The sequence below is a fragment of the Dromaius novaehollandiae genome, chromosome 11 (genome assembly GCF_036370855.1).
Source record: "Dromaius novaehollandiae isolate bDroNov1 chromosome 11, bDroNov1.hap1, whole genome shotgun sequence".
Lineage (NCBI taxonomy): Eukaryota > Metazoa > Chordata > Aves > Casuariiformes > Dromaiidae > Dromaius > Dromaius novaehollandiae.
The window spans coordinates 6,383,090-6,409,502 of NC_088108.1; the positions used below are offsets into that span (position 1 = coordinate 6,383,090).

At 45.5% G+C, this 26,413-nt stretch overlaps 1 protein-coding gene, 1 long non-coding RNA gene and 1 pseudogene across 7 annotated transcripts in view; 2 read left to right on the forward strand and 1 right to left on the reverse strand.

Annotated features, from left to right (window-relative positions):
* LOC135329539 (uncharacterized) overlaps positions 1-1,418 on the reverse strand; it is a 78,376-nt gene extending 76,958 nt beyond the window's left edge. For both annotated transcript variants that reach the window (XR_010391009.1, XR_010391008.1), the window contains exon 1: positions 755-1,418. This is a non-coding gene — a long non-coding RNA (uncharacterized LOC135329539). The remainder of the gene's footprint in view (positions 1-754) is intronic.
* Positions 1-26,413, forward strand: part of AMMECR1 (AMMECR nuclear protein 1) — a 107,639-nt gene that overhangs the window by 25,483 nt on the left and 55,743 nt on the right. For 4 of the 5 annotated variants that reach the window (XR_010391007.1, XR_010391006.1, XM_064518136.1 and 1 more), the window contains exon 2: positions 1,381-1,909. Coding sequence is in view for 3 of the 5 variants with exons in the window: in XM_064518136.1 (XP_064374206.1) it covers positions 1,381-1,909 (529 nt within the window). In the remaining 2 variants the exon portion in view is untranslated. Of the gene's footprint in view, positions 1-1,312; positions 1,910-26,413 lie in introns of those variants that run through there. The other variant, XM_064518138.1, reaches the window with a different exon arrangement.
* On the forward strand, positions 15,692-18,405 carry LOC112982564 (large ribosomal subunit protein eL15-like; annotated as a pseudogene).

The following is a 26,413-nucleotide window of genomic DNA, read 5'->3' on the forward strand; positions in this document are numbered from 1 at the left end:
TTTGTTTTGAAAGCAACATAAAAGTTGTTTGAGAGAGGGGGAGCTGGGTTCCCTTCCTGAGTATTCACCAGCTCCAAACATAAACACCAAATTTAAAAAATGGAAATGACTGTTTTACACCATTTAATTCTTCTCTCCCCTGTTTGCTGTTATTCCCTGCAGCTGTTTCACCTCAGGCTATGATTCATAGTCAAAGCAAGAGAAGTTTAGGCCAGTATTTGGACAGAAGCCCTCCAAAGGGCTTTTTAACCCATTAGCAAGAGCCTTCAAGCTCTAGTAAATGGTGATTTTCTCTTCAAATCCACGATGACTCAAGATCCAGACAATATTAAGACCACGAAGATGCAGGAGAAACCATTTCCAACACAAGATGTAATACTGACTCTCCACGTAGTTCATGGCTCTGAAAACTTTCTGTAGACTGCATTTTAACTTGGATAGCAATTTTCTGTCTCTCTAAACTTATGATATTGTTTTAACTGTATGTGATAGCCCTCACTCCCGTGTCTTCCTTGATATTGTGTTGCTATTCTATGTTAAACAGCTGTTACCTCCCATGCCAGAGATGGCCACATAACGCTGATGGGTGAGGTGTTCTTTTCTAAATATAAACACATGCAGCTTTTAAAATACTTTATGGTCCCTTGGGAATCTCCCTGTAAATTCGGACACAGATCTGCGTGAGGCTAATACAAAATACCCCCCCGGCCCCGGTAGCCCGGTGAGTTTAATTTTCAGCATCCCAGGAACTCACATCCTTCCCCCTCCGGGAGGGCAGGCCCTGGGCAAGGCCGCGGCCTGGCACCGGCGGCGGCGGCGGTCTCTCGGCCCTGGCTGCCGGCGAGGAGGCTGCAATTGAAACACATGGCGGCTGTTAGCCCTCGGGGGTCTCGCAGGTGCCCCCAGCACTCGCTGCAGGGCTCCCCGCCTGCTGCCCCCCTCCAGCACGGACCCAGCGCCTCTTTCCCTTTTTTTTTTCTTTTTTTCTTTTTTCTCCTCTTTCTTTTCCAGGGCAACTCGGGTCATTTGAATTATTTATCGGGCGCTTTCAGCCGCCTCCAGGGCTCTGCTGCTGCCGCGCAGCCCGGGCGCTTTCAGCCGCCTCCAGGGCTCTGCTGCTGCCGCGCAGCCCGGGCTTGCGCGTTTATTTATTATTTTTCTGGCGTTCCCAGGGCGCGGGGTGGAGCTGCTCCGCGTCCCTCGCCGCGGAGGGCAGAGCGCAGGTGGGGCGGGAAGCGGCGCGGGGGCCGCTCGCCGGCCGGCGCTAACGCTGCTCTCTCTGTCTTCCCCCCCCCCCCGCCCCTTCCTCCTCCATCTTCCTCTCCCTCCCGCTCCCCATTCATTCTGCCTCCCCTCCCACCGCCTCCCTCCCCGCTGCAGGCGGAGCGGGCCCGGCAGGAGGCGGAGCGGGCCTCCGCACGTCCCCCGGCCGGTCGGCCGGCCCCCCCGCCATGGGTCGGAAGCGCTGCGTGGGGGGAGACGGCTCCAAGATGGCGGCGGGTTGCTGCGGGGTGAAGAAGCAGAAACTCTCCAGTTCCCCTCCCTCGGGCTCGGCCGGCCCGGGCGGCGGCGGCAGCGGCTCCCACTGCGGCGGGGCGGCGGCGGCGGGGGGCGAGCCGGGGGCGCTGCCCCCGCCGGGCGGCCCCCGCCTCAACGGCCTCGGGCTGGCGGGGGGCGCCGCCGGCTGCGCCCTGTCCCCGCCGCTGCCGCCCAGCTGCGGCGGGGGCCCCGCCGGCCTCTCGCCGCCGGCCGCCGCGCTGCTCTCCTCCCCCGGCGCCGGCTCCGGCGGGCCCGGCTGCAGGAAGATGGTGGTGTCGGCCGAGATGTGCTGCTTCTGCTTCGACGTGCTCTACTGTCACCTGTACGGCTACCAGCCCCCGCGGAGCCCCCGCTTCACCAACGACCCCTAGTGAGTATCGCCGCCTCCCGCCCCGCGCCGCCCGGCCCTGCCTCGTGGGCGCCGCGTGCGCGCGCCCGGCCGCGCGGCCCCCCCGGCCGGGCGCCCTGCCGGCACCCGCCTCCCCGCCGCCGCCGGCCGCTGTCCTCGCCTGGCCCCGCGTGTCCCGCCGCCGCCGCCGGCCCTCCCGCGGGCCGCCCCCCCGCTCGGTGGCGGCCGGGACCCCGCACCCCCCGCCGGCGGCGGCGTCCCCCTCGCGTGCCCCGCCGCCTGCCTTCGCGCCGGCGGCCTTGCGGCCCCGGCTTCGGCAGCGAGCGCCGCGGGCGGGCGGCGGTAGCGCCTGCCGCCCGCTCGCCTCGCCGGTGACCCCGCCGGGGCCCGCGCGGAGCAGCCTGGCCCCGCGGACGCGCTCCGCCCGCGTCCTGCCGCTGCCTCGCCAGCGCTTCCCGGTGAGCACCCGCCGGGAGGGACCTGTCACGGGGATCCCGCTGCGCGAGCACCGGGTCACGGGTAGGTTCCCTCTGTCGGGCACCTGTGACACTGTTGTGACACTGTTATTTGGCCTCAGACCAAGTCCTCGCTTCGTAACGACCCCGACGATTACCCGACCTTAGACACCCGAAATCCCCGAGTGACCTGCCACGTCGGGTTCCCAAACTTTGGAGCAGATCACACGGACGCCTGTCCCCCACCCGCCTCTGTTCCCCGAGCTCCCTCGCGGGAGCCCCACGGAGGCCCCGCTGTCCCGGTCACGGGCGGCTCTCGCTGGGCGCCCTCCGAGCCCCGCACCGTCCTGGCGCGCGGGGGACCCCCGGCACGCGTCGCCGGCATGGCGGCACCTGCGCGTTGCCTGCGCGGCAGCCCCAGACGTGCGCTGGCAGATACTTCGGGGAGTAACTTTGCTCTGACAGGAAGTTACTTCCTCTCCGCTGGGATGAGTAACCGGCTTTGTGCATGCTCCAAGTCTGCCTGAACGCAGAGTTAGCGTACGAGGTTGCTGGGACTAAGTTCCACTGTTTTGCTTTGCTTTAAACGGGGATGGAGCTCATGTGTGAGTTTCCAGGCTTCAGTCAAGAGAGCGAGCCGATCCACAGGAACGCATGTGGCTGTTTCCTCTTACCTATAGCATGGCTATCGTGTTTGGGTGGAACCTGTTCTTTACCAATATTCAGCAAATACAGTCACTTTGTTTGCTTCTTAGACCATCGTGCACTCTCACCAATGCTAAGAGTTATTGTGCAGTCTGTGTTTCGTTAATGAGATGTAGCATATACTTCTCCGTATTTTAAATAATGTCATGTATTAATGATCTTACTTGGCGTCTTTGCTGTTCTAACGTCTAGGATCTATACATCTCTTGCATACTTTCAGCTGCTGTCATGACAACCCAGCTCTGTGGATTCCTACTTAACCTGCCACCCCAGCAAGTCTTCCCTATGTGCTCTCCATACCGCCAGTGTGATTGCATCAGAGCACCAATCATGAAAGGAGGGCAGAGAGACTCCGCTGTGAGTTTCTTTACCCAGGTCTTTTGTAAATCCATGTCTGTCCTTTTGTAGATGCCAGTTGTTTAGTAACTTCTTGGGTAGCCATTTTGCTCTGCACTGTCCTGTGTCTGTTCTCCACCCCAGACCACTGTAGGTTACAGCATCAGCTTTGTGCGGTTTTTCTATCTTTCGTTGAAGTGAGAGAGCTGACTTCCAGCTGTGTCTTTCCTTGACAACACTACCTTGTTACTACAGTGCTGTTGTGTGTTTGGTTTTTTATTAATCATATCACAAAGTGTTTTATTAGAGATTTGTGTTACTGTCCCTGTTTTATTAATGGAGGAAACTGAGGCAGAGATGAAGACTGTTGCCACTGAAGTACTTTCCAGTAAGCGCTTTGATTCCTCTTTGTAACCGGTAGATCACTTTAGCTTTTTTTTTCCCCCCTTGCTTACCTTAAAAAGAACACAGTCTTGAATTAACTAAAATTATTTTTCTAAAACTTGTGTGTGCTTAAATATTTTTGAAATTTAGTTGCCTGGCCTGCAGAAAAGCTGCTAGGCCAATGGACTTTTCAAAATGGCATTGCCATCAAAATTAGTGATCTAGTTTCTGCATATTCCCTTGCTTGTGCCAGGATACATAGTGTATCAGATTGGAGAAATGATCTAATCATGATTGTATTTGTTTGCCAGGTTAGTTTTCATAGAGATTGGTTCCCCTAGATCATTGCATGGCTTTGCAAACGCTTGTGCCTGCACGAGTGTGGGGTGGGAATAAGCAGACAGATGGCAGAACTGCTGCTTTCAGCAGCCTTGTGAGCTGATTGTGTTTGTGCAGTTGGGGAAGCAACTTTGGAAAAAGTTGTTCGGTGTTGCATGTAAAATTCTAGGTTGGTGAATAATTTGCTTGTGCCGAGTGTTCAGAGGCAGCGTGCCTCTTAGCAGGCAGGAGGCTTGCAGGCAGCCTTATCGATAACTGGGTAGCTCACAGAGATACGGTGCTATCTTTGAAGCCAAGCTGCATCCTGTACAGCAAAAAATCTGATTTTCCAGTCAGTGCATGTTTTTACTTTCTGCCTAGAAGCCTTTTAGCAGTTGTGTCCTTACACCAAAATTTCCAGTCTGAGTAGCAGTCTAAAATAAGTCTACATGTGTACTTAAGAAATATTTTTTAATCACATTTTAATAACATACAGGGAGGATGAAAGATGTGTAAGCAGGTATCCTCACATAAGCATGACTCATGTTCCTCGCAGGTGTTTGAGCGGTGGAACTGGGCATGATCAAAGAAAAGCAGGTGGCTGAATCACTTGGACAAGGGGCTCTGATGTGCTGCCTTCTGACAAAACCTGCTTGTGACGCCTCCAAGTTTTTGTAACTTTTTGATGCTGAGCTGAAGACTGCAGCAGGGCTTGAAGGGAAGGCATTCTGGAGCGGTAACTAGGAATGAGAAGAAATGCCATGTTGGAGAGGGTGCAGGTTTTGGACTCTGGCACAGTCCAGACATGGATGAAAATGCTTGGCATTTTCATATCTCTTCACCTGTAGCTCCTAAAGCAAAGTCTACAGGGTGTTGGTGGAGGGTGTTGCGAGGGAGCTGTTGGGTCAGAATGAGTCATGGAGTCAACAGGAGGTAACTGGAAGATGCTGAATCTGTCCAGCTGTGTCTCGGTAAGCCACTGGCTGCCTCTTCTCTGCAGTCTGTGTTGTCCCTTCGATTGATCTGCCAACATTTTACTCTATCACTGCATTCCCTGAACGGCTCTTTTCTGCCTATAATGCCACTCTGTTCTTAGTCATTCATTAAGACACTCTTTCCCTATTTTCCAGGGTATGTTCTGCAGGGTACGTCCTTTCCCCTTGCTTCTACCAGTGCAGTGTCTCTCAAACTATAGGAGTGGAAGGAATATAAAAATTGTTCCGGAGGTAGGGGAGCTGATAAAAAGTTTGAGGATGGCTGCCCCAGACAGAAAATGTCACTTACACAAAGGGTCATCCAAACAGTGTTCTTGAAACCCAGTGTGATGAGTAAAGGTATGAAACACCGTAGGTAATTAAAGGGGATTTTTTTTGCTCCAGAGATTTAAAAGTGCTGGTAGAGGAGAACTGTAAGGGGATGCAAGAAGAGTGGTAAATGCGTTTTTTTCCCCCCATGTACTAACTTGGGGAAAAGAAAAACTGAGTAGCCTTTTTTTGTCTTTTTTGCCTTTCTGACAAATACCTCACATCCTCACGTTTCCTTTATGGTTTTGTTTTGCATAACACAGCCCATTCCTCTGCGATCAGTGAAAACAATACTGTGTCCTGCCTTCCATTTCTGCCACCACCGGTGGGAAAGGGCTCTAGGTTCGCTCTACTCAACACTGTTTTTCTTCTAGTAGCCGCATGCTGGAGCGGGAAGTACAGGCATGTAGAAGAGTGGTATAACGGGGTGGGAAGGGTAAGTTTGCAAAGAGGGGATTAGTTGAAGCTGTGCTGGAGGGAGTAAGGAGGACTTTTTTTTTTTTTCTCTTAAAGAATCTCACCTGTTTGCTCGCTATGTGGGTTTCCCTTGGCACACAGAAACTGCCTTTCTGAGTTTTTGATCCTGCACAGTGCCTGTCTTACCTTCCTAGCTGTTCAGCTTGCCTACTTCATGCCGATGTCTCCCTCTTTGCAGAGAAGACATCGTACGGCAATCCAGCATTTGCCAGTTGTTTGCTCCTTATAGTCCCGTCACGGAGAGTCCCCTGGGAGCAGGCTGCTAGCAAACAGGATTGTCCTGGCAGTGACCATCCAGACATGGCACAAGTAGTAAGGGGAATCATTTGCTCTGCCCCGGTCACCTAGGAGGTGGTGGCCAAGAACAAGACTTCCCAGCCAGAATGGCTCCCGCGGCCTGTGCCCTGCTTCCTGTCTGTCTGAGGAGCTCTTGGGAGAGGTGTTTTCCAGGACTTGGTTGCGTTAAATGCCTCGATGATGACAGCTTGCCTGTATCCTCCTCATCTTGCAGGAGGGGACTGTGCCATAGGCATGAAATGGTGCATGTAGCTGACCCACATACCTGTGGTAAATCCCATGCTTCGGGGAAGCATCGGCCGCCTGCGCGCGCTGCCTGGCCTGGGCACGTGCAGCAGCTCTGGCCGTCAGGCAGGAGCGTTGCTGGCAACCGTGTTCTTTGCAGCTAAAATAATCTGCCTGGCTTGACCATCTTCAGTGATTGAATGCCTCTGGACTCAGATATTTTCTGTGAGATATCCAGTCTTTATCCGAAGACTTAGGTTGCAAATCCACCAGTTGCTTTCCTCGTTGAGGACTTGCACTATTCTGCAGCAACTGTTCCCTTTGGCTTCGGGTCAGAGAGGAAGCTGCGCTGCAGGGCTGATGTGCCTGACCTTTGCATTTCATGGTGTTTTCAGGTCTAAGATCAGTCAATTTGCGTATTCTGGAAGGGTATGGCGTAGTACTAAATCACCTTAATTCTTTGTTAATGAAGTTTGAAGACATTTGAATTCAATACAGTTTTAAAATGTGGGACTAGCTAGTCTTGTGCCTGCCAGCTTTCAGATTTTCTTTGAAAGATGTAACTTTGCTCAGAGTGAGTGTAAATTGACTCTGTGAGATAGAAAAGGTGCCAGGGCTTGTTACCAGCCATCCGTTTTTTTGCCTTACTTGTCTTAATACTATGTTAACGTTAACTGATGGTGATTTGTTAGTAATTTAGATAGACTGAAATAGTATAAAATCTTCCTGCACAATCCCAAAATTGATTTCTCCAATATGTTAAGTTGCTGTCTGATGCTTTCTTTTAAGGTGCTGAATGTAAAATAGGCTTGTCTGTGTGTGTATCTATATACATATATATGTGTAAATAAAAATGTTATGACTTGCGAGTTCGTAGGATTACATACTTTTCGCAATTTCTTGTTTCTTGGCTGTAGTCTGTCTTCCTATATTAGTCTCCTCAACTTTCTGTTACGTGTTTAAAACGTTGGAGCTGTGTGCTTGACGCCTTGCTTGCATTGCTATATATTTCTTTACAAGCATTTTTGTGTAATTCTGCCTGGAAACTTACCAAAGTATGAATTTCTTATTATCTCAAAAATACAAATACTCTTCCCCCAGTCCCTATTCACAACTCAGCTGTACCTATTGGTGTTGCTATTCCTGATACCAGAAGTTTGAAATTTTGTTGTTCCTCCACGGTAGTTATTTGTGTGACAGTGGAGCTTTTTCTCTGTGCAATAATTTGTATTTATTGTCACACTTGGTAATATTACACAACAGCTACAACGATTGCTTGGTCATGGCTAAAGATCACCACCAGTCATAAAACAAAAACACAGCAGCGAAACACGTGGGAAGGGTTCTCTGGTGCTGTGTCTGATTTCCTTCTGGTTTTGATGTGTGCGTACTGTGGTTTCTTAAAAACTGCAGCGTTTTATTCTGATTTAACATTGTCTTTGCTGTTGCGTGTTAAATGTTGGAATGTGAAGTAGTGATTCCTACAAAGTGACGCCTTGCGGTGGAAGTTTTAAAAATACGGTGCAGTAGCAAAATGTGTATTTTGGCTGGCATTGGCAGTGCTCTGCAAGGAGTTCCCAGCATGTTTGGAAGCAGGACTGGTGAATGCGTCTTGGTGCAGCGGAGGGTGAAAAGGCGTAAAGGCCTGCATGCCTTGGGAAGCAACCCACCTTTGCCAGAAAGGCTCACCTTCTGACATGGTTGTTGAATGGAGCAAATATTGCTGAATATAACTACTAAATTAAATTAAATATAACTTGAGGGCGTTTTTCCTCATAAGCTTATTTTAGCAAACTGTTGTGTCCAAATCAGGCTGGACAGTATAGGAGGTCATAGATGGCCTTAAGAAAGGACCCTGGTCTTGCTCCTTCAGCTAAAAGCAGTCACCACAAAGCTGTAATAAGTGCGTGGGAGCTCTGCAAGGCTGGCTTTGCGAGACCTGTGCTTCTCGGACCCCTGGCAGGGTAAGGAGGAGTCAGCAGCCCCTCTTCCCGGTTCCATCAGTCTGGTGGTTCAGTTGTATTGCCTGCTTTGTTTTAGTTGTCTTCATATCTTTCATCCTATTTCCTTCTACTGTATCTTGTACTGCAGATATTTTCTTCATGAAGACTTCTGTGGATTTTGCAAATTTGAGTTTGCCATTGTTTCTGGCATTATATATTTCTGTTTAACTTATCTGCCTGTGAGAAGAGTATGTATTGGGTCTGAATTTGACTTCACTTGTGCATCTGTCTCTGATATTTGCTAGAAATTATTAAGAAGTTAGTAATTTAAGAGTGTAAATGTATTTTGAGTTAGTAAAAGATTGTGAAGGTCTACCTTCGGTTGTGGGTTAAATCTATTTTCTTGTTTCTTATGACACCTTTATGATTGCAATGTTACCTCGCATTGAGTACTAAAACAACAAAATCTGACACTGACACTTTTTTGTACTTTCTGTTAGGAAAAGAAACAAGTAGGTATAATCTAAAAGTATGAACTGTTCTGGTCTGAAGCCTTAAACAACCTTTTAACTGCGGATCTCCAGGTAGATAGATGCGGTTGTTGACGACTGAGAGATGATCAGAAAATAAAAGTTTGTAAGACCGGTCGTGCTCAGTTCAATTAGTGCACAGATCCAGGCTGTGATCAGTCTATGAATAAAATATAGTTATCGAGTCCCTAGTCTGTAGTTTTTGGTTCAGTCAAGGCTTCTGCCACAGTTAATAGAGCAAGCTCAATATACTGAGTTTTCTATTTTTAATATTAACTGCTTGTTTCCAGTTAACTGTAAACTTTCTGTAGCACCAGTTTATTGTCTTCAGAAGTCAACGTGCAAGTCGGAGCTGCTACCGCAGAAACCGCTTGGCTTGTGTAGCGGTGGTCTCTGATGCGTCTCCAGTGCTCCAAAAGGAGGGCAAGAAGGATGCACTTTATTTAAAAATAACAGTAAACTTTTCAGAGTTTGGCCAATACAGAAACTGTTGCTAGGCTGGAGGCCAAAACAAGTCCCGTCAGGCCCTGACCCTCATTAGCAAAGCGTTATGAAAATGCTTGACCTTTTTTATGATGTTTGTGCTTTTACAGAGTGGGGTTTTATTTCGGTACTCGGTTGAGTGTCACGCGTCTGCATCCCAGGACCAAGATGGGGCAGTTCTGCTGCGGTTAACTCATGAAGTAGCAAAAAAGTCCTTAAAAAGTGAGTGTGCTAGGAAGTGCAATATCTATGAAATGGAGTGTAGCTGTTGAAACTGGTCATAGTGCTGCCTTTGGACAGCATATAGCTGATAACTTGAACTCGGCTTGATACGTTATCTCCGTTTCCCAGCCTTTGTTAGTGCTGTGGCTTATGCTGCTGACCAAAAGCCATGGCGTCTTTCAGCCCAGCACTTTAAACTCTTTCCTGTACCTCTCGTATGACCTTTTAAAAAGCCATTCATTTTCTTAACTGGAACCTTGGCAAAAGGGATCAGTGTAAGGAGCTTCATCTGTTAAGTGGGTTGCGTTTCCCATTGGTCTTTAATGTCACGTGAAAAGTATCTGACTCTGTTCGCCCTTTAGTGATCCAGGTGCTTGAGCTTTTTCACGTGAACCTCACATACCTGGAAATGATAGAGGCTGTTTTTTTCTTATTTTTGACCTGTACAAAATTTTCAAAATAAATTTCAGCATTTTAATTTACAGTGATTATACATAAAGTGATTATCCCAGTGAGTGATGCACTAGTGAGGTAAAGTGAGCACAGATATAACTTGGAAAGTTTGAAGGCTTTTTTGTTTTTGTTTTTAGCTGAGAAGAGACGTGCACTTACCTGATTTCCTGAGAGGTGTTTAGAGGCGAAAAAAGACACCCCACTGCTCCGTTGACAATAGGCATTTATTTTGTGAGATATTTGTTGCCATCATCATGTCTGCTCACTCTTGCTCTCCTGCTTTCAATATTCCTGACTGTACATACTTAACTTCTGTACTTTAAAGGATGTATCTTCATTTTCGTAATTTGATTGGGCTTTGGTAACTCCCTGGAAGGCAGCGCTTGCTGAGCAGATGCTCCTTTGCCATGCTGAATACTTGCCACCAAGGTCACTAAAGAGCTAAGTTCTTCAGAAAGCGTAGGGGATGGAGAGCAGCTCAGCCCAGCTGCAGGCTGGAGTGCAGTGGTAAGGTCCCTGGGATGACAGCCGTGCAGAGCGGTGCGTGTCTTCCCGCGGCCCTTGTACCTTTGTGTTTTACAGCGAGTTGCTTCGTGCTTTCCTTGATGCCACAGAACAACTCACCTCATGCCCTTCCTCCCTTTAACTTGAACCTCAAGGCATTTTTGGCAAGGTCCCGTCTGGGAACGTGGGGTTTGTAAAATATGAGCCGTAATCATGCTGCTGCTATTTATCATTTGTCTCTCTGCCAGTAAAGATGTCTCCTTTCCAGGCTCCTCTGCCACATGAGAGCTTCCAGCATCCCCACCACTGCCGCCTTTGCTGGATGGTGCTGGGAGTCCATGTTTGAATCAGAGGAGAAAGGAGGATAGGGTCCTTGTCATCATCCTCTTCTAATCAGCATCAGAATTACTTCTGCTTCGTTCTTTCCAGAGTGTTGAATCACCTTTCTCTCTCTCTTTTTTTTCTTTTGTTTTTTTTCCCCTCTTCTCCAATTGGCATTTTGCACAGAGATGAGAACTGTGTAGAAGAAGCTCTAGAGGTACGTTAGGAAAGGTGCCAAAAGCGTGTGACGCTCCGCTGGTGGGAAGTCTTGAGACCAGCGAAGTAAATCTGTTCATTTCAAAGGAAGACTGAATAAAAGCAAGCATTAAAACAGAGGGTTATAAGTAAGGATAAATATAATACAAATTGCATTTCTAAAATTTCAGAGAAAAAAGTGAGACAAGTAATCCAACATGTGCTCTACTGTTGTGGTCTGTTTTTCACCTCAAGTATGAATTACTGTGATTTGCCATACTTGGACCATATTTTAACGTAGAAATCTGACCCTTTGCAACAAATGGTTCCCAGTAGGGCATCTTGTTGGGAGAAGGTGAAACCTGTGCTTCAGGTTTTTTGATGCTGGCTGTCTTTTTTTTTTTTTTTTTTTTTTTTTTTTTTTTTTCCTCTCTCACCTTTTTTCTTCTTCCCCCTCTCCCCCTCCCGCTGTTTTTGGAGCACTTCAAGGCGATAGTTTTTTCACATATGTAATATAAAATGGCTTGGAATAACCTTGAAGACTGCCTACTACCCTATACTAGTCTGCTAACTTAATTGGGCTTTCTTCCTCTTTAGATATGTCAGAAATGCTCAGCAGCAGATGAGTCTTACGTGTCATAAGCTGAAAGAAGTAGTGTAGTTACATCTTCATCAATCCTGTCTAGTGTAAGTAGGTGATGAGCACTGTGCTGCCACAACATGTTTTATGCTAAGTGGCTGGAAATAAGAAACTTCTGTCCCTGTTAAGTAAGTAGGATATTCCAAAATGGTTTATAATGTGGTTTCTTTCATTTTCTGCAGCCTGAGACTGTCACAAGATGTAAATTGAATTATGGAGGCTACAGGTCTGACTGCTTCTGATGTTCTTGCTGAAATTTCACGTCTCAGTTTAAAAAAAACCAAACTATATATATTTTTTTTCCAAGGAAAAGTGCTAAGCCGTGGAGAAATGCTTAGGTCTGGTTTCATTACATTCTTTGGTATTAATCATCTATCTTAAAATGCCATACCTTACATCTCATGTATTTTAGTGTATTTACTTTTCCTCGGTGTATTTACTTGACCTCAGTGGTGGTCATCTAAATGCATAGGTTACAGAAATACATTCTGTTTAGGTAACAAAAGCAGCTTGTACTTTTGTGCTTGTCCTTTTATGTAGAATGTTGAATAGAAATTGTTCTGAGGAGAAAACTGTCTGAGCAGTCAGTGATCTCTGAAATTATTTGACACTAAAGTTTAGCTCTTTGGAGATGCCTGAAATTTCTTGGAAGAATCCACTGCAGAGAGATCAGGAATCTTCAGATGGTTCCAGAGATAAAGCCTCTATTTGATTTAAGTAATTGGATTAGTCTAAAAAGAAAGAGGTAATCTTATGTAAAAAGATATTAATTGTCCATTTGACCTATGGCTGTTTCTGGGGTTGGGGTTTGCAGGTTCTGACCAACTTCTCTGTGTGTAAATGGTTAGGGGAGGTGAGTGAGGCTTGGAGGACTTGTGTTTGGTTCCTGGCTGTGTTGTTATGGTGGATAGAGACCATAAGAGAGACCTGGAAGAGACCCATAATCTCTCTACCTTGTTTTCTTACTGGTTAAAAATAAGGTATCTCAATCTACATTTCTCTGTAAAGCCATTAGTGAGAGGTGCTACGGAAGTTTGCTATTGCTGTCAAGGTTGTCCTTTCCCTCGACTGGATTACCCTGAAAGGCACGCCAGGAAACTCTCCAGATTCAGCTCAGGATATCTTTGCCTAAATTGGCAACTTTGAAGCATGCAGTCTTTTTTTGGTGCTGTTATCATCTTATATTTGAAATGAATCACAGTTGGATTCGTACTAGGTTGAATCCCTCAAAGGCTATTGTTATTTTTCAGTGAAAATCTTTTCCCAGATAGCTTTCTCCATTTGGGTACTCTTAGTCACAGCATCCTCCTTTGTATTTTTAGGTTAGTTAAGTGAGTCTTTTCCCTGAGAATGGCTTAGTCTGCCAGCACAAGTCAAAGATGAGGCCTTCCAGAAATCGAATTGCATAATTGCTTCTGTTCTAGGCATCCTGTTTGTCCTAGTCCCATGAAAACTCTTCCTCATGGACATTTTGGAACTGAGAGAAGGGTATTATTACCCTTTTTTTTTCCTTTAGGAAGACCTGTTAAGTATGGCTCAGTGATGAAGTGAAATTCATTGCTTCACTGGATGTTGAGGAACGGAGATAGGCAGAAACAGAAGGTAGGGTGGCAGGGAAGGTACAAGCAGTGAGCATATAATGATACTTCCCCAAAATACTTTTCTAGACTTCAGCAATTTGCGTTGTTTGGGACTTCCAAAGCCAGAAGTGGTGTCTCTTATATTAACCTTTCCCCCCCAGGAACGGGGACCTTACAATGAAATTTTTGATGAGACAAAGTTGGGAGACAACAAAATGAGGAGGGTCAGAATGCTATATGGGAATAGTTGAAGGACTTTAGGGACTAGACTTTCAGAAATGCGATGAAAACTAGTATTATATAGGGCAGCTTCTTGTACTTCAGGAGAATTTTTTTTAAAAAAAAGATTCTGTAAGTTGAGAGTATGTTTCCTTCCTTAGTGGTTTCCAGGTATTACATTATGCTATAGATATGTAAAGGTCAAGTGCCAGTTTTAAAGAAAAATTATCTATAAAAATAGAAAGGCTTTACATCCAACTGTACAAGAGTGGCTGCGATGTTACCTGAAAAACTGTTCTGTTGTGTTCTGTTGCTGCTTTCCAGAGAGAAACGTTTTCTGGTTAAGAGCGGGGCAGCCAGGGTGCCTGGGAGAAGAGAAGGGCGAGATCAGCTTGCAAAGGAAGATGAGAAGAGCTAGCCTTGCTCAGAGAATCAGAACTGTGTGTATGCGTGTGGATGTATATAGGTACAGGTATACGTGCACACACATACAAATATCTCTATCTATATATTAGATAAAGACCAAGGAATAGAAATTACCTGTTTAAGGTAGATGCCATTATTGACAGAAGAACAAATGGATATAAACTAATCATGAATAAATTTAGATTTTTGGGTGCAAGGTTTCTTTTCACTGGAGCACTAAGGCTTTAGAGTAACCTTTTAATAGGATTAGTGGAAACAGAAAATCCAAATAGTTTAGATCTTGCTCACTTTAGGGTAAAGGATTATATGATGCATTGCCTTTGATAGTGAACTTAATAGATTTGATGGATTAAAAGGTCCCAGTACTGCGTATTCGTAGCAGTGGATTTGGTTTTTAGAGGTGGGTGTGAGTTTTTTTACCTTTTCATTTTCCCCCTTGGGGGGGGGGGGGGCACTGGTGGAGGGCAGTAATCGTGGTGCCTTAGTGGCTTCTGCTTTGGTAAGGTGTCCTAAATCGGGAAATTTCAGGCAATGAAGTTTTCAAGAATGCAAATGTTAGTTTTGCCATTGAAAGTCTCCAGTCATCAGGCGGCTGTGACAAAGTGTATCTTCTTTGCATCATTTTACTGTCAGTTTATTTCAGGCTCAAAAATCCATTTTAGTTATTTTCTCAATTGATAGTTACAGAAGTTGGTGAACTGCTCGCGTGTTCTTGTACAGCCATGCAGAAGGAGCGCTGCTGGCCAGACCAGTAATGCTCCACAGGCACTTCTTATGTCACCGATAGCGTCAGTGTTTGGTCTCTGAATATGGGGACAGGTCCTTTAAACTGCGACTCTGAGGCCTCCTTTCCTTTTCCCTTCTTTTAAAGGAAGGATTATTAGTAGGGAATAGCAATGATAGATCAAGTTTTATTTCTAATCTCCAAGGACTCTTAGATGACCTTTCTGTAGGCAGCTTCAAATAGAGTGTGGAATAACTGTTATTTTTGAGCAGATTATTTGTTTCACCATGAGTTCAGCAATGCCTGAGTTGGCTCTCTGTAGACCTGTTTAGGTCTAGCAGGATTACTAACTCGGCAAGTTCGGTTTGGTTTCTACTATAGTGTTTTGCTTCGGCAGAGAAATATTTACTGTCCTTTTCACCCTGCTCTCGGCTTGAGCAGGATTTATGCCTTTCCAGAGGTGGAGAGGAACGGAGGGAAACGTCAGTCAATAGCAGAGCTCTGTGGAAAGTAATGAATTTGGAGAATATTACATTTGTGTAAATAATTTTTCACTGAATTGGAACTGAACCACAACTCGGTAATGGTTTGTGTTGATCAGGGCATGGGCGCGTTGCTTTTCTGAACACAGCTTCTTAGTTGTTAATAAGAAGGGCTGCCCCAAAAAAGGAAATGACGGCCCAAACGGCAAACAAAAAGTGTTTGCAAGCAGTAGTTTGTTGAACTAGTGACTCTGAAGATTTTACTACTTGACCTCAGCCAATGGACAGAATTGGTTTTGATTCTCAGCGTGGCAATTCCTAAGCTGCCACAGCTGCTTTGCTGTGATGAAGACGGGGAGTAATGGGGAGCCGAAGCCACAGCTCGCCCAGGGGTGTCAGGACTTCTCAGTTTGCCTTGAGATGTCAGGAGACTGAGTGCACAGGTTTTGAAACTGTGGTATGTAAACCACTTTCAAGCAAAGCTGTTTAAAAAATGAAATGTTAGGTGATTATTGCTTCCACCGCTGATGGTCTGTTTACTCTTTCCCCGTTGCTGTAAAAGGCAGGTCTGTTCCCCGTCATGCCGGCGGCCGCTGCTGCCTCTGGTTTGGGCTTGGATGTGGCTGAGGGAGTGGTGACCTGTAAGGAGATGGGAAGGGAAAGGATAGGCGAGGGAAGAGTTTGGCCTCGTGCCAGCAGGTAAACTGCTGACAGAGTGTTAGTTTTTCTTTTCCCGAGCCGTATCTGCTGTTGGAGAGGTGGAGCATGCACCTCCGGTTCATGCGTGCGGCCTGGCGCAGAGCTGCGTGATGTCAGGGGGTGGACATTGTCCCAGTGGCAGTACCTGAGCAAGCCAAGCTTGTTAATCCACGCAGTAGTTTTCAGGAGGACTTCCAGATCGCCGTGTGGACCCACCCGTCACAGGCTTTTGAAAGAAAAATAGGTGCCAGCATCTGGCTGTCAGACCTGGTGGCTATGAACTGCAGCCTGCCGTCTGGTCTCGCAGTGAGAGAAAGGCAGAAATCTTCTATGTTGGAAGAGGTAAAAATAGGAGGCCTGGCACCTTGAAACGCACCAAGTAATCCAAAAATGAACAACTTAGGCTTCTATCTTCTTTTCAAGGAATTTATAGCCTTTTTTTATAGTCCTTTAAAATCCATCTGCCATTATAAGTTTTTTGATTTAAAAATAAGTAGGTGGTAGAGGTTATGGAATCTGTCATCTTCTGGGATGAAGATGCGACTTCAGTGGTTTGGCCTTTAGAAACTTCATTGACTAATCGATGCACAGATTGAGCACCAACAGAATAATACTGCCCTGTAGGTCAGTGCCTTGGTCCACAGCTGTTTCATTTCAGATATTTCCCAGCATAATGATTGAATAAGGGTTGTGTGGGATCTGCTCCTGGACAGTGAGTTGTCAGGGGCTTTATGGTAGTATACCAAATCACTATATTTAACAAAACTAGCAATTTCATACTATAAATTTTTGTGACAGAACTGCTGCAGCAGAGACTATTTTTGGAGAATTCCAGTACTGCTTCTGAAAGGTTATATATATGTATTTTGCTTGTGCACAATGTAGTTATAGTTTAGTGATAGATCACTTCAGAAATGCTATGTACTTAATGTTTGAAATTAATTTAAAAGTGTAGTTACCTTTTTAAGTGCACAAAATGGTGTTTAGTGCGAGAACAAAAAAAAACCACACTAGTTTTAATGTGTCAAAATTAAAGTGCATCCTGGATGCTTTCCAGTGTTTCCAGGCTGATGAGAGCGTTTTTGAAATTCAGTTTTGACACTTGAGGAAATCTTTACTGAAGGTGTTCTGTGCATACTTATAAATGGGTGTCTGTATATCGTGGTGTTTGAGAGGATACTTGATTTTAGGAAGAAAGGTGTAAGCTTTGTTATGGAAACATTGTAGTCTCTTTGCTTCAGGTTAATTCTGTCTTCCAAAAAATAATTCTTTACTGCAGTTAGTGTTGAATAGCCGCTTATTACATGCGATGTCTCCTGAGTAGTGTTACAGCATCAGACTGTGGTTTCACAAGCTCTCGAAGCCAGCATGTGATGGGGTTGCTACTGAAGGAAGCGATCACGCTTTTTTCACATACTAAATCTATTGGTGGCATAATTGTGTGGCTAGTCTGCTGGACTGGGGAACTAATATGAGTTAACTCCAGTTTTGGGTAAGACTGCATGTCCATGGCAAACAACTAATCTGACGGCTTGCTGTCCCAGTCCTGTCTTGCTGTCCTTCCCCACCCTCATCTCTGTGTCCCCACACCCTCCCTTGTACTGCTTAGGCTGATCGTCGGTATACTTGCTGTGCTGTTTCTGCTTGATAAGTCAGCAGCAGATACTCTGCTGCTAGGTTAGTTTTTTGCTGAGTTGTAAGACTTTGTGCTGAGCCTTTTAGCATGCTAAATGCCAGAGCTGGCTTAAGGGAGCTCGGGGAGGTAAAGCATGCAGTCTGGGAAGGGATGGGATGCTTGCAACCAGCCATTATATTGATTTAGGCTGCCAAGAACTGCAGCTTAAGTTGCTTTGACCTGGATTTGTTTCTTGATCAGGGAATATAGCAGTTGCCCTTATAGTTCAGACCAGTGGTCCATGTATCCCAGTACTGTCTGCAGCAGTGCTGAAGGTATCAGTGGAGAGAACACTTGGCTTTTTCAATCTAATCAGTGACTTTTTCCAGCTTGGGCACCGTCAGCAGGTAGATTGATGCCTATGGGTATGTCCAGAAGCCATGAAGGAAAAAGCAGTCAGATGTGTCGGCCTTCCTCTTGTGTATCTGCTGCTGGCAGTATTGCCAGTTTTTTGCCGCACATCAAACTCTCCCAGCCATCAGAAGAAAGCTCACAGGCTGGGATATAAGGCTAAACAAGGTGATGTTGTCTACTGGAGTCATCAGGGCGCTCGTACACACTCAGTCCCAAACAGTGCAGTCTACGGTAAACCTGTGCATCGTGGTGTTAAAGGTGAAGTTTGCCCAGAGCCTGCAATACGAGGCAGAGGAACGGGCTGGCTGTCACAGAAGGCCTTGAGAGTCTTGAGCCCTTTTTGGGAAGGCAAAGATTATGTTTACAAGTTTTTTGAAGTAATCCTGATTGGTCATCAGGTGTGCAACCCAGGTACCCAGGGGATCACTAGGTCAATTCACAAATTCAGAGGGATATATGACCTGGCATCAGCTGGGAGGAAGAGCTGTGGCCTCTGTAGGATTTCCCTTTATAGATGCTGCACCTACACTTTCCCATCAGAGTGTGTTTGTGTGTGCGCACGGTGATGTGACGCTGTGTTAGTTAGGAGGGGAAGGCACGCTCACTTTTCTGTAGTTCCAGTCCTTTTAGGGTCTTTTGTGTGCAGTGGAGTCACGTTGGCAGCCCCTTGCCCAGCTGTTCTTCGGTTTCACGTTTGGTCCTTGGAACTTCGCTGTGAATATCTGATCTCCATGAACGACATCTCTCTCGTCAGTTTGGTCTAACACTTTCCGTGTATTTAATTCAAATTGACCTAGCCTTGCTGACCTACCTATACCTATAAAGGTAGGTACCTATACCTATAAAGGCGAGAGTGAAGTCCCCCAGCAGGCTCACCAGTAAAGACCAATGCAGAGTGTTCAGTGAGCTTCCCTGCATTAGTGCTGTCATCCCTGTACCCCCCCTTTTTTTTTTTTTGCCCTGCTTCTCAAGAGATGCTACTGTTTCTTCTAGCCGGTTTCTTGCTTGGAGGTAGTTAAATAGCTTTGCCAGGTGCAAAGCTTGCAAACCTTTTTAGCTCTTAATTTCCTATTTACTTTTGACCTACCCTGTTTTTATAAGCTCTTCTGTTCTCATTAGGCAAGCTGTCCGGGTTTTAAATGCTGACCTTCCCCCCGTGATGCCCTCCGTAACTTCCCTGTTGAGCCGTGCAGGATGTGGGAGTTTGCTGCTGGGGTTGAGGTGTTCTTTTGAACTGCTTTTCCTTTTTTAATTGTGGCATATATTTTACCTGGTCTTTTAGTACAGTATATATATTTTTAACAGTCTTCAGGCTGCTTGTAGTCTTTTTGCTTTTTGGATTGCTCCTTTTAGCTTGTTTTCTTATTTTGAGGGGGAGTGGGTTGGGAGGGTTACTAATTGCTTCAATTTCTTTTGCAATGTTCTCTTTTTTGAAATTAAATATTTGTGTGCTGATTTATTTATTTATTTATTTATTTATTTATTTATGATCTTCTACTACAGCATTGAAACTGATTGTACTGCAGGCGCTGCTATAGAGCAACCATCCTATTAATACTCTTTAACTCCCTTTCTCCTGCATACTGCTTGACCAAATCCAAAACGGCATCTTTTCTTGTGTGTCCTAGCACTATTTTCTTCAGAAGCAGTAATTTATTACTTACAGAAGTTTTCTCTACGTCTTTCTGATGAAGCACAGAGTCCAGTTTATGTTGGGAGATTTCAGCTGCCCGCTGTTGGTACCTGTCCTAAGTCTGCAGCTTTTCTAATCTGCCTGGACGTTTCCTGCTGAGGGAACTGGCAGTGCAGTTGGCGGTATATTTTCATTCTTTGAGTATGGGATTTCACCAGAATTCCCCAGGGTTTCTCTTCTCCTGTAGTATTTTTATGCTGTAAACTTCTGTATGATCCTTCACACACGGTGTCAGCGTCCACCTGTATGTCGTGGCCTGTCCTTCCTGTTGGAAGTACTGAGCGAGCTGGTGGCCTGTCAGCGTTGCGTCCTCCTCCCACCGCGCCCCAGAGGCCTGTTCTGTCGAGGGCGTCAGGTGACGCCAAGCGTTTGTGCTTCCCCCTGTTACTTTTGCTGGCTGTTGAGCATGAACTTGTTCTGGCCTGCTGTTAACGTGCTCCTCTGCTGCCTGGGTGCTAAGTGCCTTTTCTCTCGAGGGGTTTGACTGGTTAGCGTGGTCAGGTTAAATTACGAGCACTTTTATTTCTGTCGTTTGCTTTGCTGCGTTGTCTGCTCTGCCAAAGTAGCAATGCGTCTGAAAGCCCCTCTGTTTTTTCCAGCGATATCTGCTGGTCTAATAAAAGTAATTATTTTTTTAAAAAAATATTTCCTCTGTTTCATGAAGTCATTTCTGACTTGAGGGGTGGAAAGGCATTGAGAGATCGCCTAAAGTCCTTTGTCTCAAGGCATGATCATCTCTGTATCGTATACCCGTGCTGTCCGACAGATGTCTGTCTTACCGGTATTAAAAATACCCAATCTCCTTAGCAGACGTTACTTTCAAACCAGTGAGGAGTCCCTGTTTTTGAATCATCTCTGTCGGACCTAAAAGTACTGGCTTTTAGTATGTCTTTTATGTGGGGAAATTATACATTCCCTTTGACTCCCGATTCTAGCTCTGTAGCTGTTCTTCCTTTGAACCATTACCTGGCCAAGCGCTATAGGAATGGTGCAGTCTAGATCGCATTGATTTAATAGTAATTCTTATGATCTGGTCTTGCCACATTGTTGTGAAATAAAGTAAAAAATAATCTGATGTTTAATAAATTTTCCAAATTACAGATTTTTAAAATATTCAAGTGTATTCCAGTTTAGCCTGGTATTGTACAATTTGTACAGTTCCTGTCTCCTGCAAGCTAATGTTAGGCAGTGGGCTTTTAGAACTGAATAAAATCTGTACATGTGGTTTTTAGTTTAAAATGAACAAAGAACAATGATTTTTAAAGGAATAGTTTTAAATGGTTGGCTGAGCTACAGTTTGTTTTGTCAGCTCATACCTTGTCATATAAGTGTTATGTCATATTAGTGTTATGTTAAAGCCTGCATAGTTCCCAGTTTTCCTTAGATATCTTTAAATATTTCACATTCATTTGAATTAAGTTCTGCTTAAGCAGAAAACTTGTGTTAAAATTTCTTACCAGCTTGGCAAATTATAGTTATTGGCCTAAGGGGGGGTGGGGTGGGGTTGTTCATCTCTTTATGCTTGTGTCCCTAGCTGCCTGTATGCCTTAGCATGCACCATATATTTGGCAGATAACAAAAAGCATTTTGAAGGTCTAAATGGGTGCTGTTATGACTGTATGTCTAGTGTCTTGTATGTATAAAATATGAATTTTATTAGCAAAATTTTTTTCCAAAAAAAATTGCATACATTTATGCCTGTTTCTACTCATTTGTCTAATATTTTGAAAGAACTGCATGCCTCACAGTTAGCTGAAATACTTTAAAACATAAGTTATGATTCATCTGCAGCAGGAGAATCCCTGTTACATCTCTAATATAGTTTCGTGTGCTCTTTTAATAACTATGACTCCTGGTTTCCCCTGCTGTCTTGACTCACTGCTTCAGGTAATATTTCAGCAGAATAAATGAATAACTTACTAAAACCCATCATTCCACTTGCTAGTGGTCGCTGGCAGTTTGGGCAAAGCTGACAAGTAATCAGAAGGAAAAATGGAGCATCTTTGTTGGCAACGAGAACAGACTGTCTTTAAGGTAGCATGCGTAGACTCTAAAGGTAGGAGTTGTGTTTTGAGCTGCTGTCTGAAATCTATGCAAAACATAATATTCTCTGGCTCTTGATTTGTAGTTAATATGCAGCAAACATACGGTACGACTTGTGAGCATGCTGCAAATGGTCCCTGGAATTGCCTGCTCTCCTGTAAGAATGGAAATGGTGATGTGGAGCTAAACTGTCAGCCTCCTCATGCCTGGAGAAGATTTATTCTTTATCAGCCTTCAAAACAGATTTTACATCTGAATGATACTGCCCGTGATAGAAGGGGAAACACATACTAGCACCTTTAAACGAGTCTTTCTAGTGACCTCTGGGTGATGAAAGAACCCAGCAGCTGGAGCTGTTCCCATCCCGTCTCTTAGCATTGTCTTCATTTTTTTTATTATTTTTTTCCCCTCTTCTTAGCAGGAAGGTGTTCTGTGGTCCTTATAGAGCTTTCTAAAACATTTTGGATGTGGTGTGCTCAGAAAATTCATATCTGGATATATTTTGCTTTATTGAATTTTTTGCAAGGATTCTACAGAATCTTTGCAGAGGAGTCATTGCAAAAAGAAACTATAGTGACTATGCTTTCTGCTTTCACTGGGAATATTGGATCTCAGTGCTGATTTGTAAGTGGAATGATCTTAAATTCTACATGAAATCTTTTGTGGTAGTAAAATTGTTTAAATTTCTTGACTTGCAAAGCTTCCATTTATCTGTTTTTAGAATGATTGTGTTGCATTATTAACAAAGTTTCTCTTTGACATTACTATCTAATTCAGAACTACTTGCTTCTCCTCCAAAAGAAAATGCATATGGCTTGCGGAGATGAGTAGTGCCAGGGCTTTTAAGTGCTTGCTGGTTTGAACACTTGTTAATTTGTTAACATGTTCATTAATCTGTCCACACTTGAACATGTGGTATGTGATTTTTGAGGTGCCAAGTCACTTTTAGACATGAGAGAAACTGAGCAGCATATTACTGTAAGCGGCTCAGTTTCCCTGAATATTCGGTCTGGAGGCTGCTTCGGCTGGGGCCTGTCTAGTTTGAAATCCTTAAAATGTAGCCATAGTTATTTGATGTAAACTATGTGTTGAATCAAAGGCAGCATTTTCTTGGTTTGTCTGTCTGCTGTTATAAAAGGGACCATGCAATCACTTAATGTTTTCTAGGGTATGAGGAAGAAAATACCAGCTTTGATTTAATAGTTTTTATGATTTGTTTTGTAGCAACCTAATTGTTTTAATATGTAATACAAAGTTAGAGTTGATTAAAAGAAGTCTAGTGTATGTCTAACAAGAAAAATACCAAGAAGCAAGATTATATTTCTTAGGAATATTTAAATATGCCCTGAAGAAAGTCGTAATCAGGTGTGTGCAGACTTTGAAATAACAACTTTAATAATTTGTAATGACACTCGGTTGATCTGTTGACTTCATACTTATAAAGTCTGATTTTTCTGCTCTGGTTGATAATTGCGCAATTGGGGAAAAACAATTTGCTTAAGTAGGTCATGGCATAAATGTGAATAGCTTTATAATGTAAACATATGTATTGTTATATAATTTTTATTAGATGTTACAAATTATGGTGGCTTAATAACCTGGAATATACTGACGCTTGCTCTTGGTTGCTTTTGACATTAGAGGAAAGGTTGGTGTGATGGTATGCTCCTTACAGTAGATGCGTTTATTGGGCATGTTATACAGTCTTGAAAGATTAAGCAGCATTTTGATAAGAGAAGCTGAGTTTTTGTGTTTACATGCTAAAATCCAATATTCACTGTCTCATAACTTTTTAATTGAGTTTTTGGGAACATGTTGAATGCTCCAGAGCTCCTCATCAGAACGAGGGTTTTTTTGCAGTAGGCAGAGCTTGAGGAACAGTGTATCTGCGCTTATATTTATAAATTCCATAGTCTCTGAAAGCACATAGGGAGATATTTGGAGAGAGGAGCCTCAGCTCTGTAGTGGCCTGCGATGGGCACGTGACATGCTATGTGATCTGTGCTGGTTATTACTCTGTTTCCCCTTCTCTCTTTTCAGAAGTTGGTGGCAAGGGGAGGTAGACTCGCGTGTGGAGAACATGGAGGGAAGGACAGCAATGGACAAGGAGGCAGAAGGGGGGAAGGGACGAAAGGATAAGACGATGCTCTGAACGTGAATACAGAAAAGAGCATAATGGGCAGAAAAATGAATTTCGAAGCATAATGAGCTCAGAATTTGAAGGCAGGAGTAAGCACCTTAACTGTCAATTCCCAAACACCCGGCTGTGTTTTACGTGTGTGTGTACCGATGGTATTTGGCTTTGAGGAGACGCGGGTGTCCTGCCGGTGCTGCGAGACGTCCTGTAGCGACATGAGCCGCTGTGGTTTCTCCGTCAGCGCTGTCCCTGCCGCTCGGCTTCGCGGGAGGGGGCTGGCGTCCAGCACGGCGTGGCAAGAGGCAGGAGCTGGCAAGTCCGCATCCGCCCGCTTTGCGTTGCCTCTTCGTCGAGCAGTGCCGGCAGGGGCGTGCTGCCGGGGCTCTGTGCACCGAGGCCCTGCTTTCAGCCACTTATTTCCCTTTATTCCTGTGACACTCTGTCGTGCCTCAAACTGGACGTGAGGTTGGTGGTGCGGAGGGTGGGTGTCATGAGCGGTGCCTGGTGCAGCGATTCCTGCGCTGGTGCTGAAGAGAAAGGGCAGGCTTGGCTCGCCCAGGTGCAGAGCCGTGCTATCTGCTTCCGTGTGTGCGGCGCTGTGCCGCTCAGATAAGCCCGTGTGCCTGGAGCCGGCTCCGGGGTCCTGCCTGGAGCTACCTTGCTCCCTCTAGACCTGTCCCGAGACACTCGCTGCACCTTACGTGGTGTGAACATGCATAAAACAAGGCGCCTTTGGAAAAGACAAGACTGATCATTCCCTGTCTTAGTGATTTACGGCACTGAGATTGAGTGTCTGTTTGTGAGGAGCGGCTGCTGATAGGTGTACCAGGCTGGCCGGGACTCCACGAGGGTTAGCAGAAGTTTACAAGGTGGAAGGCCAGACCGGCTAGTCGGAGGTAGACGTGGCGGAGCCGGGGATCGTGGCGCCCAGGACCGCAGAAGGGGCTGCGAAGACGCCCTGGTGAGGCGCCACCGTTGCGGGGCTTGGGAGAGGACGTCATCCCTCGTCCCTTCCTGCTAGCTCCTTTTCATTTACTCTTTATTATTTAAGGCTAGCGGACTCGTATTCAGCATTCAGAGGGAGATGAAATAGCTTTTTTCTGTTTCCCCGCCAGTCCCTGCCTCCCAGAGCCTGCAGGAGAAACTAGGAATTTTCGATTTCATTTCTCCCTGTTTCTTTTTTTTTTCTCCTCATCTCTACTTTTAAACCTTGTCCTCTCCTACCTTTTTTGTGTGGGTGACAGCTTCATGCCACCGTTCTTCATCAGTGCAAAGGGAGCTGTAAATCTGCAGTGACTAATGGTTTCCCTGTCGCATGCCTGTTTCTGACGAGCAATAGTAAACACTGGGGCCGCGTTCGCAGCGCCGTTGCTACGCTTGGCCGCCAAGGTGCTGCCATAACCTCCCGTAACACTTCATTGGCTGATACGCGGCTCGTGTTTGGAAAGCTGTCTCTGCAGCTGTATGGGCTGAAAATGTTTTTAAGGTTTGATTTAGAAAATAAAGCAGAAGGACCTACCCTGCTGTACTGGGAGCTCAGGTCCCGCAGCCGTCTGCTTTCTAAGGACAAACGAGCTTTTCCAGCCATGGCTGAACCCTTTCCTACCTAACTGCTTAGACGTCTGTGCTTGATCACTCACTCAATCTTAATGCCCTAAAAATGCAAGTTTTAAAATGAAGGCTTAGGGGCTAATGGACAGCCATAGGGATGGATGATATGAAGATACTCAGTTCTAGATGACTTAAATTAACTTAATGATTTAGCAGCTATCCAGATGCATAAACCCGATATCTGCCAGTTGAGATATAAAACTGCTCGATGATCTCGGCGTCTGTTGTGGGGGAAAGGCTGTGGAAGCCGCGTGCCTGCAGGGAGCGGCGGTAGCGCGAGGTCGAGCACTTGAAGCGCAGGCCAGGAGCTGCAGCTGGAGAGCTGTCGAAGCGCTGAGGTTCGAAGCGGTACGGTCTGATGAACCAGTGCATCAGCTTTGTTTTTACCACTCATTCAACACCAAAGAGTATCGCTACGGAGGATATGGTGACTTTGGAAGGTCATTTTCTTGAAAGCACAGTTATATCGTGCTGCAAGCCCTTAGGTTCAGCTCCAGTCTTGCTTGCGGGCTGGCAGTGTCAAAACCGTTGTGGGTGTAGAGATGGAGAAAGCGGGTTTGGTTCTCAGCAGTGACCCTGGGCCTGCCTAGGACGTAGCTTTACCTGTAGGGTTTTTCTGTGTGCAACTGCAAGTCTTCAGAGGTTTTTTTTTTTTGAGCAGTATTAAATAAGCCTACATAACCAAGTTATGTGAATTCTGAGTAGTACTGGGGTTTGTTATATGTAAATATTTGTTTTAAAAAAGTGAGCAGCAAGCTTAACATGTATTATAGAAACTCAGTTTGTTTCCTGAAGCTGGTGACTTGTCTCGTGGGGGTGGGAGGGAGAAGGTGTGAGGAAAAGGCTGCTTGTGTGCGGCCGAGTGGCTCACGTAGCCATATCTAAGAGTTCTTCTTTTCCTATAAATTGGTGCTTTTACCTTCTCTTTTCTGGAGTGCTGCCCATATTGCCTCGGCTGGTGTAGCGCTAGGACAGCCCTATCACCTGATTGTATTTGAATTGTTTGCGTGCAATTTAATGAAGTAAGTGCATTTCTTGATTAAAGTATTGTAGGCTCACTGCAGAAAATGACCTACCATTAAGCACGCCT